General features: G+C 37.6%; 1 protein-coding gene across 4 annotated transcripts in view; it reads left to right on the forward strand.

Annotated features, from left to right (window-relative positions):
• The window catches only part of plx (PTB_TBC1D1_like and TBC domain-containing protein plx), a 403577-nt gene extending 389872 nt beyond the window's left edge, over positions 1 to 13705 (forward strand). For all 4 annotated transcript variants that reach the window (XM_069829428.1, XM_069829431.1, XM_069829429.1 and 1 more), the window contains 4 exons: positions 2428 to 2680; positions 6116 to 6285; positions 8866 to 9036; positions 11359 to 13705. In XM_069829428.1, the coding sequence (XP_069685529.1) occupies positions 2428 to 2680; positions 6116 to 6285; positions 8866 to 9036; positions 11359 to 12432 (1668 nt within the window). In that variant the 3' untranslated portion in view covers positions 12433 to 13705. The remainder of the gene's footprint in view (positions 1 to 2427; positions 2681 to 6115; positions 6286 to 8865; positions 9037 to 11358) is intronic.
• Positions 13706 to 14457: the final 752 nt, after the last annotated feature.

Raw genomic sequence — 14457 nt, forward strand, 5'->3', positions numbered from 1 at the left:
TGGCTACTGTTAATTCGATCATAAAACGATACAGGGAGACTGGATCCATCACACCCCAGAAAAAAGAAAACTGTGGCCGGAAAAGGAAGACTTCATCTGCAGATGATCGTTTAATTGTCAGGAAAAGTAAATTAAATCCTAGACTAACTGCTGTCGACTTAACCCGCGAGTTAATGGCTACCACTGGGGCGAATATTCACGTCACGTGCAGCGTAGGGTTTTGGAAGCTGGACGAAGGGCTCGTAAGCCTATTAAGAAGCAATTGCTAACCCCTGTTATGTGCAAAAAACGCTTAATGTGGGCAAAATTACATAACACTGGACAGTGAATGACTGGAAGAATGTACTTTCTTCTGATGAGTCTCATTTCGAGGTCCACGACCACCGTGTTTCTTACGTACGGAAAGGATCCGAAAAAGTAACAGCAGCTCATCTCCAACAAGCACCCAAATACCCCCCTAAAGTAATGTTTTGGGGTTGTTTTACACATGAAGGCCTGGAGCATTAATACCTATCAAGGGAATGATGAATTCTGACAAATATATTCACTTATTGGAAACCAGAATCGTAACCCAGCTGCAAAAATCATTTCCGGATGGCAGAGGTGTTTTCCAGCAAGACCTGGCACCACGCCATACGTCTCGAAAAACTACAGAATTCTTCAAGAAGAAGAATATTCAGGTACTCCCCTGGCCAGGCAACTCACCTGACATCAACCCTATTGAGAACTTGTGGTCAATTTGCAAAAGAAGAATGCAAAAAATGGATTGTTCTACAAAGAAGAAGATGATTTCTGGCCTCATTGGTGTATGGTTTCGCGATGAAGAAATGAAGAATATTTGTGGGAAATTAGTGGAATCCATGCCAAATCGTCTCAGAGCTGTTATTAGGAACAAGGGAGGCCACATAGATTACTGAGGTATGTCTTAGATCCTTTTTTTTTATCCCGTTTGAGTGTTTTTGCATAAGTAATTACGTTGTTCGGATTAATTTGCACGCTACTGTAAATTGTTCTATTTAACGACACTCGCAACTGCTGAGGTTATATCAGCATCGCTGGTGTGCCGAAATTTTGTCCTGCAGAAGTTCTTTTACATGCCAGTATATTTAGTGATATGAACCTGCCACATTTAAGCACACTTAAATGTGCATCGACCTGGGCTGGGATCGAACCCTCAATCTCGGATACAGAATGCCAGTACTCTACCGACTACGCCACCCAGGCCGACTCAGGAGGTTAATGCATGCATGCAATATATAATATGATTTTATAGGTATTCAGTAATCTTTTCTCTATTGTATACCAGTACTGCATTTGTATATCCAATACCGGTACATGATGTCATAGATATTCAGTAATCACTTTTCTGTTATTTATTGTAGTTTTGTACTGTCTCCAATATATGAGTTTATAGACTACTGGTACTGTAGTTGTATAACCATTATATGATTTCATAGATATTCAGTACTGGTAATCACTTGTCTATTATTTACTTTAGTCGTGTATTCAACATGATTTCATAGGTGTTCAGTACAACCTTTACTAGTATCTTCTTTTTTTATGTAAACTCATAAATGAAAAAGTTCCCTTGACTGTTTTAGAATATTATTTTACGAGAATTACTTTCTTCAGTTCTACAAGCCTTGAATCCATGGATAAGGGTTCATAAAGAATTCATTATTTATTCTTGAGATATGCTTACAATAACTAAATGTCAACCGCACAATATACACAATGCATTCATATGCATGTGGCCAGTATCTGTGAGTGTTAGGACTATCATCAGGATTAATGGTTTTTTGAGGGATTTCTTTGGATTTTTTCGATTTTTGCTTTCTTCTTTCTGTGGGCTGTACTTTGCAGAAAAATGTGTTCAGTATTTTGTCTCTTGTAAGACATTTCGTACAACTTTATCAAATTGAATGATTGAATCTGTGTAGGTAATGATCAGTAACAAGATATTCAATTGAATATTTAATATTTGAAAGTATTTTGGCCAATGCTGATAAATGCTTATGTCATTGGACTTTTTCGGGAGAGATTTTGAATAAATGTCCTGCATTAATATACCCATTCATGAATGTGAATACCATAGGCATCGTTTCTTGGATTTTTTTGAAGTGATTAATTGATTTCTGGTTTTGGATATAAATTTGAGGTTACTTTCGCAGTTGTGTCAGCTAAGATATTACGTCTTAAATTGTACTTACCCCATTCTTTTCTCTCGCTCATGATTCAATAAATGCATATAGCTGAACCAAGGAAGTTTGTTATGCTGTACAATATTCAGAGTATTTATTTATAGCCAATATACTGTATAACACAAGAAATACCGTTTCTAGAAAATACAACCAAATATATGTATGTAAAAATCATTAAAGTAATATTACAAACTCTTTTTACGATTAATTAATGGACACATTCTAGATGACTGAGGAGTCTGCGTTCTTCTTGCTGAGGCACCTAATGTTCCGACGAGGTTTGCGGCGTCAGTACCTTCCTGATATGGCAGCATTACAAGTGCAGTTGTACCAGTTATCGCGGCTTCTGCATGATCAGCACCGTGACTTGTACGATCATTTTGAAAAACACGAAGTGGCGCCCACTCTGTATGCAGCCCCATGGATCCTGACAGTTTTTGCGTCCCAGTTCCCCCTTGGATTTGTTACAAGAGTTTTTGGTAAGTTTAAAGTTTTATTGAGTGATATGTGGAAGAAAGTAGCTGACCTTGTGCACCTCATTCTTGAAAGATCTGTTGTGTGACTTAACCTCAATCTTTTAACAGCCTAGTTTCTTCAGCCAGAATTTGACAGAGTTACACAATAAGAGACCAACTGACAAAAACCTCTTTTTTCGAGATATTGACCATTGAAGTAAAAATGGTTATTTATTCATGTTGAATCTTTCGTACACTATTTTTAACACTTGAATATAAATAATTGATTAAATGGCGATCTTACTCGTGTTAATTCTGTAAGCATGTGTGGCTTACAGCTGTTTCGGTGCTTCTTCACACCATCCTCAGAGCCTACTAGGTCTCGGCGTCATCTCGAACTTCGCTGCCTGTTGTGTGGGTGCGTTCGATTGTTGAAAAGTGTTGAAATGTGGTGTCAAATAGTGTGTGTGTTCTGAAATTGACACACTAAAACACACCCTGATCAAATTCTCAACACACAGATCAATTTCAGAACACACACACTATTTGACACCACATTTCAACACTTTTCAACAATCGAATGCACCCACACAACAGGCAGCGAAGTTCGAGATGACGCCGAGATCTAGTAGGCTCTGAGGATGGTGTGACGAAGCACCGAAACAGCTGTAAGCTGCATATGCTTAGGCTACACAATTAACACGAGTAAGATCGCCATTTAATCAATTATTTATGGTTATTTATTAAGCATTTTATGCAAGAAGTATCGTAACATTCATACTGTTACAAAAAAATAGCACAAATAATGTTGTCATTGTTAACTAATGCTGAGTTTTTGGCAATAAAGTCATTAACTTTCTTGCTGTCCGATATTTCTCACACAGTGAAGTTAGAGGAAAGGGCTGGACGTTGCTGAAGATGATTCTGATCCATTTCTTCATTAAGACTGCACAGTGAACAAAGTGGTGAAGAAAAAATTCCAATTTTGTTCAAGTATTTTGACAAACAGTCGTGTCTTCAAGTAATTGAAAGGATGCATCTGCACTTTTCTTTGGATATTTTGGAATGGCACAAATAATAATAAAAAAAGGCTAACCGATTTTTAATAACAGATTAGCATTGATTTACTATTGCAAAGCAAAATAAATAAATAAATTTTAGGTAATAAACGAATGCTTATAAATGTAAACAGAGTGCAGATATCGCATTCTCGATTTTTTCTGAGTTAAATAATTTAGCCAACAATAGATTTCTGCAAATATCTCTCTTTTTTTTTTTTTTTTTTCAAATTGTCGGTTGGTCTATTGTTGCATAACTCTATCCAATTATTATGCTTTGAGGTGAAAGAAAGAAAAAGGTCTATCTTCCTTACAAACAGACACAACATTGCAGAAGCAATATTTGAACATGTCATATAAGGCTAAATAGAGTTTGTGTAGTTCCAAAAAGTAGCTTCCAAGAAGGAGAGCTCTTAGCTGGGTTGAGGTTTAGCCGCCACTGGCATGGCTCAGTCGGTTAAGGCACTTGCCTGACAGTCTGAAGTTGCACTCGGGCGCGGGTTCGATCCCCGATTGGGCTGATTACCTGGTTGGGTTTTTCCGAGGTTTTTCCCAACTGTAAGGTGAATGCCAGGTAATCTATGGCGAATCCTCGGCCCCGTCTCACCAAATACCATCTCGCTATCACCAATCTCATCGACGCTAAATAACCTCATAGTTGATACAGCGTCGTTAAATAACCAACTTAAAAAAAAAAGGTTTAGCATTCACATAAATTGCTAGCATTTTAACGCCTTTAAGCATCTAGAATAGGAGGAATCCACCCAATTAATACTGTGTATGATCTTGCATATAGAGAATAAATTTTATATGGTTGGTTGGTTGGTTGGTTGGTAGGTATCTAATGTTTATGTGCACTTTAGTTATCTTGTTTACTTTTTGAAAATAACTTGCCCCATTACATAGGTTGGTTACTGGGTATAGATAGATTTCGTAGGCTGTATAATGAGAATAGAATTGACGAATTTCGTGTTGTTATGAATTCACTTTTTGTGTTATGAAATTTAATGAACCATGACATATTTTTTCGGTATGTAAGTCAACAGATACTTTGTATAGAGTTATTTTTTCAAAACTGGGAGCATTCAATGTCAGCCACTGCTGAGTGGTTCAGACTTCTTGTCAGGCCTTCTAATGGAAGCTGTATTACCACGAAATTATGACACAACACTACCATGAACCCGAAAATTTAACTTATTTTAAAACGTTCTGTTTGGATATCTTTCCATGTCTTATTGAAACTTAATTCTGATGTTTCTGTGTGTTTGCACAGTGCTTCTGGTTTTGGAAAACACCTCCACAGAAAATATCTATTAATTTACCGAAAAATGTACTATAGTTTACATTGTATAACATAGAAAATTAATTCGTAACAGCATGAAATAAACAGTCAATTTTTGCGTTCTTATTCCCTCCTCTCCTTTTGTCTCTGCTTTTCTGTCTCCATTCCTCTCATCTTATCCTTTTCCGACGCATTACAGTCAAAGAGAAATTAAAAAATATTTTACTATGCAATTGTTATACTAATGAGTTCCTGTATGAAAAGCTAAGTTGGACAACGATTAATCATATCACATTCAAGCCTCTTGGTGACAGTATGTTTATGTCTACCACAAGCAACTTCATTTGTAAATGAACTTTCATCATAGAATTAATCAGCATAGCTTTCGAAAATAATTTAGCTGCAACATTTTTACTTCCATTCAAATTTTATAACTATTATTTACAATTTTTATAACGTTGTTATAACGATTTTTATAACATTGTTATAAAAAGTACTTAGTTCTTAGATATTTCTGTCTAAATATTTGATTGGTTACAAAATTAAATAAATTAGGTAGCTAAATTTTAATTTAATTAAACATTGTGGTCGTTATGTTTGGTTAGCTTAGGTCCATTTTTAGTTTGTAATTTTAGGTTAATTTAGGTTATGTTATGTTAGATTGGGTTTGATTTGATTTGGTTAGGTTAAGTTGTCATGTTATGTTAGATCAGATCTGTTTTAGTTACTGTAAGAAGCTTATTGTATAGAATGTATGGGTAGTATCTGCTTTTACTGGCAGAATGTTCCAATTTATGGATAATTTTATTACTGTTGTTGTTTTGAGCAACTATATTTATAGAGAAGATTGTGAGATGGGTTTATTGGCAACAACTATCATGGCATCTTAAACGTTGTTTTTATATTACTACTACGAAAATGTACAAATCACAGTTATTATGAAAAGAAACTTCACTTTTCGCTAGTTATCAGTTACGAGCATTACAGTGAATAATATTGTCAGAAATGTATTAATGTAAGTACCGTATGCAAGCGCTTATGGTCGACTTTATTGTACTGGACCCAGCTGCTCATACATAAGACATTTTAATATAATTTCTCTATATCTGTCTACTCCAGATCTGCTGTTTTTGGAAAACACTGAAGTTCTATTCAGAGTGGCTCTGGCCTTGCTTGGAGAGCATAAAGAAGGACTTTTATCATGTGATAGCTTTGAAGAGATTATGGAGTACCTCAAGAATGTGGTGCCTCAAGTTGACAAGAAAATGATGGACAGGGTTATGAAACAGGTACGATGTCTAATTTGAAGTAAAATATAATTGTATTTATATATACCTGCATTTGTGCCCTAACTGTAACCTGCAGAATTTTTTCAGCATTTTCCCTCATGTCACTAACTTTTTTTTGAAGTATAGAATTATATTGAACTTTAAAAATAAAACAACAAACGTCTTAGAACACAGGAGGATATATGTATTATATTGTATTACATTTAATTTTCTTATTACCAGAGTTCATTTTTAAGATAATTTAAGAAAGTGGTCACATTACTCATAATTTTCTATTTTCTATTCAATAGAAATTGAATTTCCGTGGGGAGGGCCAGAACCCCTTTGGCTTCCCCCCTATATATACCTCTGGTAAAAGTGTACAAAACCAAACCTGTATGGGATGAAAAAGCAGTTGTACGAGTTTGCACAGTATAGGCCTACATTAAAAAAGTGTTCAGCATGAGCACAGTTCGTAACATAGCATACAGTGTATTCCGAATCTCAGCACTGAGCAATCCGATGGCATCACGGCGTTCCAAATTTCACCGATGGCGTAACTGATGCTCCACCGATGTCACACCGGTGCCATCAGCTTGCAGAGGTGGTGGCAGTCTCCATCAGCTGCCATTAGTGAATCTGATTGGTTCTTGTATAGGGCGGGAATTAGCAGACGAATGACATCGTGCACTGTTGTGTCATGGCGGTGTGTTCTGCTGTATTGTTTGTAATGAGCACAATGTAAAAACAGTATGTTAATGGCTTATGAGCGAACATGTCAACGGACCAGTTATTACTACCGGTTCAAGAAATAAATTGTTTATGCTCTCTTTTCTTTGAACGAGATGGCAGTACGGAAATTTCGCAAAATTTTGCTAGCATAGCACAGACAACAACTTATACAGTCGCCATAACAGCCATTGATCCTTCCAGCAGTTTTGTTCCTCTTTTGCTGCAGCGTTACGTCATTGTTGTCCACCGGTCTGGTGAGATTCGGAACACGCTGATACATTGTGGCTAATGAAAAAGACAGGCTACAGTGCGACATCTCATTCTTAGTCATAACATGGCTAACATTGAACAAGTTTATATATAAATGTACGTTTAACATCAGTTTAATATAGCAATTCTTTTGTTTTTTAGAACTTTGAACATGTATTTATATTAGGTGATTGTCAAGATGGCCATGACTGGACCATGATAACACGTGACTCTGATTCGCGTCAAGCCTGTCTTTCTCGTTAACCATGCCATACATCCAGTCAGTAGTCTAATTCTTGCCATATCCTAGTCAGCTTGTCAGGTGTGATAGGCTCAACAGCCGCACAATCCTGTGTATAAACTAAAGGTACGGTCACACGTCGCTACTTTTGCAGTGCTGCAGTACAAAAAACTGCGCAACTCTTGTACTGCGATGTGTGAACAACGGTGCAACCCGAAAAGTAGCGGCTGCCAAACCTGCTGTTCGCTGCTTTTTCATGCTGCATGCAGCTTAAAAGTAGCGACGTGTGAACAGGGTTCTCAGGGTTGCAGCCGCAGCATTTTTGATATCGGTTTTGTTGAAACTTTTGCTGCAGTTGCAACCAGTGTTACCACCCAAATGTGCCAATGATACTTTTATTGTTTGGATATATTTTAATGTTAAATGTGATGAAAATAAATTATTTGTAACAATTATTAAATACACAACATAGTCTGAGCATAATTGCTGACGATATAATTCATTTCTTAAATTTTCCGTAGCGTAGTTCCAAACAGGAGGGTTGCCAACATTGATTACGTGAATATGCTGTTGATTATCATTTAAGTATATAGGCGTTTTTAAAAGCTTTATAGTAAAAATAATGTCAATTTCTGAATACTAGATACGACAGAAACGCAAATAATAGATAAGGAAGCTTTCGCATGAATTTCTTAATAATGCGAACATAACCACAAAATGTATATTGAGAAGTCAACACGGAGATGGAAACCTGCAGCATGACTGCGGCTGCAAAAGTAACGCCTTGTGTGTGAACAGACTCGCAACCTCCAGTTGCAACTTTTGCAGCACTCGGGTTGCGCAGCAGGAAAAGTAGCGTGCAGCACGCTACTTTTGGCTTATGTGTGAACACGACACGCAACTTTTGCAGCTGCAGTACAAAAGTTGCACAGCAAAAGTAGCGATGTGTGACCGTACCTTTAGGCACATTCATAGGTAGCGATGGCTGGCATGTTTAGTCCTTCATTTAACCCAACAGGAAGAAATCACACTGTGAAGTTGGGGAACCATGAAGGCCACCTAGAGAAAACTATGTCGTTCGGATCTCTTCTAAATTCCCGTCAAAATGTCTGCTAAACTGTAACTACTGTACTGCACTTTGCGAATTGCAACACACAAAATACTTATTTCTTGGAAGTCACCATATTTTACAGTGGTGCTGTTATGTAGCAAATAGGAAAAATCGAATTTTTGTGCATGAAACTTTACATTGACGTCCATCTGCATTGCCATACTGACCATCTGAAACTCCGGAAGTCATTTAGGAACACTGTACCATTTTATTGAATTAAATTAACTTAGCATTATCTTAATTAGTAGCTATATTGATTCAATTGTAGGTTTTCACAATGGATGTGAGCAAGCAGCTTCATGAATACGAAGTGGAGTACCACGTCCTCCAGGAGGGAATGTCATCCCTGCGTCCTGAAGAAGTGGAAGCACTACACAAGGCAGAGGCGGCCAACCGAGAACTTATGCAGCAGAACCAGGCTCTTATCGAGCAACTTGAGGTACTGTGTTGTCTCAAGACTGTTTGTTCTTGTACATTAGCTTTAGGGAGCACTATTGGCATGCAGAGTAATTTCGTAAATGCGTCACTCCTATATGCTGTTTTTGCCCTAACAAGACAATTGAAATACAATTTGTTGACAATATCGTCCCATTATAAGCATAAGGACCAATGTGACATTTTTTCATAAAATGAGTTATGTTGACTATGTGATTCTGTACTATATTTTTCATCAACATGCAAAAGAACTAACGTTTTCTCGCAATATTGTGGCCGTAAATAAGAAAATAATGTTGGTTCTTGGGGCCGATGTTAATGAGACATGACCACCAGAAGGGCCAACATCATATGTTTACAGTAAGCGATGTTATTATGATGTCATAAATACTTATTGATTTTTTCCTTTTAAATATCACAGAGAGGCAATAAAAAGAAAAAATAGATTCCAAAAACACAATTCTTCCGTTATAATGCTGTATTTTGCGATATTTTTTATTTCAATTAACTGCGAATGTTGGTTATCTTACGTGTTTGATTAACAAATTACGCTAATAGAATTGTTGTTATTGTGTCAGTTATCTAATAAATTGCAATATAAAAATGGATGTTTAAAATGTACAACAATGACAGTTAAGTTTGAATTTCATTCACTGTTTTGTGTTTTAATAATTATTAAGAAGCTTTGTAAATTGTTATGGTTTCAAAAATGAGGTTAAGGTCGTCGAACTTATAATTTTAGAATAAAGTTAAGTGTTTCAAACATTATTTTGCGAAAGGTATTAATATGAACATTTCTGAAACTAATTAAAATCTTCAATATGAATCGAGTAAAAACTGTACTTTGAAATATCGTATTGTAATTATAATTATTTTATAGTTCAGAGTTGTGAATTGCAGAATGGCGTCGTTCTACCAGAAGAGTAAATGTCTCAGTTTTTACATTAATTTGGCCGTTAAAAATAAACTCTTTTATCTGCAAATCAAGCTTTCAGGTATAACTCCCTGTAAAGTTGATTTAAATAATTTCGAGGGTAAAATTGTTCCGGGGCCTTTGGTTAAACGTACCAATGCTCTACCAACTGAGCTACCTGGGAACTCTACCAGACACTGATCCATTTTTTCGCTCTATATCCACAGACCTCAACGTGGGCTGACAACTGTCAAGCAACCAACATTGAGTGCACACTAACTTTGTGTGACTTAAATGGTGGTTTTCTGTAACGTACAGTGACGTGTATTATGCAAATCAAGCTTTCAGATGTAACTCCCTGTAAAGTTGATTTGAATAATTTCAAGGGAAAAATTGTTCCGGGGCCGGGCATCGAGGAAAAAATTGGATTGATGTCTGGTAGAGTTCCCGGGTAAGTCAGTTGGTAGAGCATTGGTATATTTAACCAAAGGTGCCAGGTTCGATGCCCGGCCCAGGAACAATTTTTCCCTCGAAATTATTCAACTCTTTTATCTATTTTGAAACCATTACGAGGAGTAGTCATAAAGTTTTAATTATCACCTCGAAAAAATGAAGCTGCGACCATGAAACTTGGTGATGGTGTTAGTCCTTTTCTACATATTCACCCTTCAACGCGACACATTTTTCCCAACAATGGATGACTTGGTTGTAGAAGTCTGCAGTTTGGCTGTTCAGGAAACGTTCCACCTCAAAAATCACCTCGTTGTCATTCTGGAAATGCCTGCCTCGCAATGGTTTCTTCATCCGAGGGAAGAGGAAGAAGTCACTGGGTGACAAAGGAGCGAAGCAAGCAGTGGAGACACGTGGATTCACCACCGCCGAAAAAGGCAAAGACCCAACCATCATCGGGCAAGGTGATGCTGAGTGTTTTTTTGGGACATCCAAGGTATGGTGCTGACAGATTATGCTCAGAAGGGGCAAACCATCACAGGAGCATACTACCGAAATCTCCTGACGAGGTTACGGAGGCTGTCAAGACGAAGCGTCGCGGGAAGCTGTCCAAGGGGGTCCTTTTGCTTCATGACAACGCCCCAGCTCATTCTGCACAGGACACAGTCACACATGCTGCTTCTTTAGGCTATCAAATTTTGCCTCACCCCCCGTATTCTCCTGATATGGCACCCGGTGACTTCTTCCTCGTACAACACCTTGAAATACGGAATTGTACCAGCATTTTAAGATAGTTATTAAATAAATTATTGAAGTGGTAATTTTTAAAAATGTTTTTTCTCTCTCCTGTAAAATCAACAAATTGTTACGTTGGCCCTTATGCCTATAATGGGACGATATGTTACCTAGTGTACGGGTTTCTTTGGTTAGAGTGATTCTACTATGTCCACTCTCTGTTTCTAGATTGCAACCAGCGAAATTCAGCGGCTGGAAGCCAGTCGAACCCATCAGCAAATCGTAGTGTCACGGTTACAATCACAAGTCAGCAGCCTTGAAGTGAGCGTGGCTACAATTGGTCACTTCATAGAATCCCTGGCCGAATCCAACTCCAACATTGAGATCCCGGGCGAGATTCGCCGTGTTGTGGCTCAGTTGTCTGTTGCTGAACGCAGGCGCAGTAATGTCGGACAGACTCTCTTCAAAAGCCCAAAGCAGGATACCTCACTTCTCAAGACAGTATCACTTAGAGCTATGGAGTCAAATGAAGATACGCTCTCATCTTACAACGCTGCAAATGGAAGGACACATTCTGCTGGCAGTGAAATTTCTATCAAGCTCAAAGGAAGTGAGGATAAACCTCGAGAAATGCCTTATCCTCTTAAATCTGCTCTCAGTTCACCGAATCTGACAACGAAGATATCAGGAATGTCCTCATTTTTTGCCAATACTCATAATCAAATTAAACAGCAAAGATTGAATGCTACTAGTAACCCAACCGAACTGGCAAATAATGGAACTGTTGCTGCGAAGAGGTTGCCAGTAAACTCTACAAATAACAGTGGTGCTTCAACAACGGCAGACGGCTGTAAGAACTCTCTTCCGGATATTACAGGTTACGAGAAATCAAATTCTATGCCCCTGGCTGCTCCCCGCTCAAAACTGAAGTCTTCTCAGAGTTCGTTTGAACTTAGAGCTGGCACTACTAGTAATAAGATTATAGAGAACACCCAGTGTGACAGCAGTGACAGTGGAAATGTGACGCCCACATCACCGATCATGACTAACCACATTCATCCACTGGACACGTGTTCAGATGTACACTTCACATACGGGGGCACAACCAAACTTAAAACCATCCGTCCTCTCCGAGCACACCTCTCCCGTAACTCCAGTGTAGACAGCATACCAATGCTTAAGCCGGTGGGGCCGGGAGGGGACGGTAACATCATAACATCCAAATTAGTAGATAGTAAGAACAGTGAAACCTCAACAGTCACACCTATTGGGGAAACGAAGAAGAGTCTTATTACAGGGTAATAGTTTGGAAGAAAGATTTATTAAGCTGATCTCTTGACAGCTAAAATATGATATTGGATGCTGCGAAGTATTGTGAATCATAGCATTACACATCTGCGTGTACAGTTACTTAACTAGTGGTAGTTAGGAGAGATGGTATCTTGTAAGTGAAATTACATCATATTTGCCTTTGGGTACTTCCAACTATTTTTTTTTGTCTGTTCACACATAGCATTTGTTCTTTCTAGACTTTCAGTTATTAGCAATCTACAAACATATCTTCACTGAAAAATAATTCGAATGTTATTTTATCGGACTTCAGTAGGCATAAAGAATTTTACAGTCACTTGAAATTAATAATTTACATTTTCGTTATTAATTTTTGAGAATAGAACCTAGTCACTGGTGCTTAGATGATTCATTTTATTTTGAAATATTTTTGCACTGTGATGACGTTTAATCACTTATTCTTCATGAACAATTATCTCATATCACAATATTAGAATATAAATCAGTAGAATTCAGTAATTTAATGAAAAGTTAAAAAGTTGAGATAACACATCCTTCCTTACATATAAAAGAAAAATCCTAATTAAGTCACATCAGTCCCGATAAAATATAGATTGGTAACATTTTTAGCAAACTAACTTGGACACTGCCGGCAGGTAAAAAACGTCTATGTGACACGGTAGATTACAACCTACTTATACAATATAATACAGTAGAACAAATGTAATAGACAGTGAACAACGAAACAAAAGACAAAAAGAAATGACTATTTATAAAGAGAAAACGAATTTGATGTTGCAAAAACAAATGCATAACATTATTTCGTCTTTTAGCAATTGTACGTCTGATTCAAGCAGTAATACTGTGGTCAGTATCAGTTTCTGAAACACTTTACATCGTAAAATGAAGCATGTTTATTGTGATAGATAACTTGATATCTGTATTAATAAGTATAGTTTTGATATTCATGTTTAAATTAGGCTTGTGATAATGTTAATTGTGGAAACGAAGTTTTCTAATAGTTGTATAAATTGCAGGATGTATGTTTGATAGTGTGTATTTGAGGTTCAGTATTTTCTGATGTGGATTGTCCATGTATCTACAAGCGGGATGAGCTTGTCTGAATGCATTTCTTATGTGAGAGAGTTGATTAGGTCCGATCTCTCTCGAGAAGATATTCAGTTTATGCACAGTGAAGATATTGAATGGTAAGATCTTATTATAACAGCGAGTAAAAAACTGAGATATAATGTTTTTAATAAAGGAAGATTTAGAGAAACCCGTATATGTACGTCTTGAGATTTCTACTCCAGTTGTTTCTTTATTCCTGCCATGAAATATTTTTGGTTGGTCAAAATTATAAAATGTGAATTTGTTTGTGTGTGTATGTGTGCGTGTGCACAGTATTGTGACCCATTTTCAAATTGCACACCACTTCGGCAGGCCACGTTATGCATGATATATATCTATGAAGAGTTATGTCGTATACTAGGGTAAGTGTACTTTTTTCTTTAGTTATTTTACGACGCTTTATCAACATATCAGGTTATTTAGCATCTGAATGAGGTGAAGGTGACAATACCGGTGAAATGAGTCCGGGGTCCTGCACCGAAAGTTACCTAGCATTTGCTCATATTGGGTTGAGGGAAAACCCCGGAAAAACCCTCAACCAGGTAACTTGCCCTGATCGGGAATCGAACCCGGGCCACCTGGTTTCGCGACTAGACGCGATAACCATTACTCCATAGGTGTGGACGGGTGAGTGTGTGTTAAGTGTTCGTGTAAGTGTAATGTAGGGAATAGGTGAGGATGATGAAGGTAAGGAAGGGAGAAGGGGAAACCCTGTGCCGGCACATAGCCTACTCCTGTTGAATAGCACCAAGGGGGCCGCCAGGCTTAACGTCCCCGTCCGACGGACGAATCACTATCAACAGTGACATATGCCTTCTCTTCATATGCACTGCAGAAAGATTTGGGATTTAACCCAGGCATATTGGTGCACAATTTAGTGATTAGAAGTTGTACACCCCCATCTCT

The sequence above is a fragment of the Periplaneta americana genome, chromosome 6, assembly GCF_040183065.1.
Source record: "Periplaneta americana isolate PAMFEO1 chromosome 6, P.americana_PAMFEO1_priV1, whole genome shotgun sequence".
Taxonomy (NCBI): Eukaryota; Metazoa; Arthropoda; class Insecta; order Blattodea; family Blattidae; genus Periplaneta; species Periplaneta americana.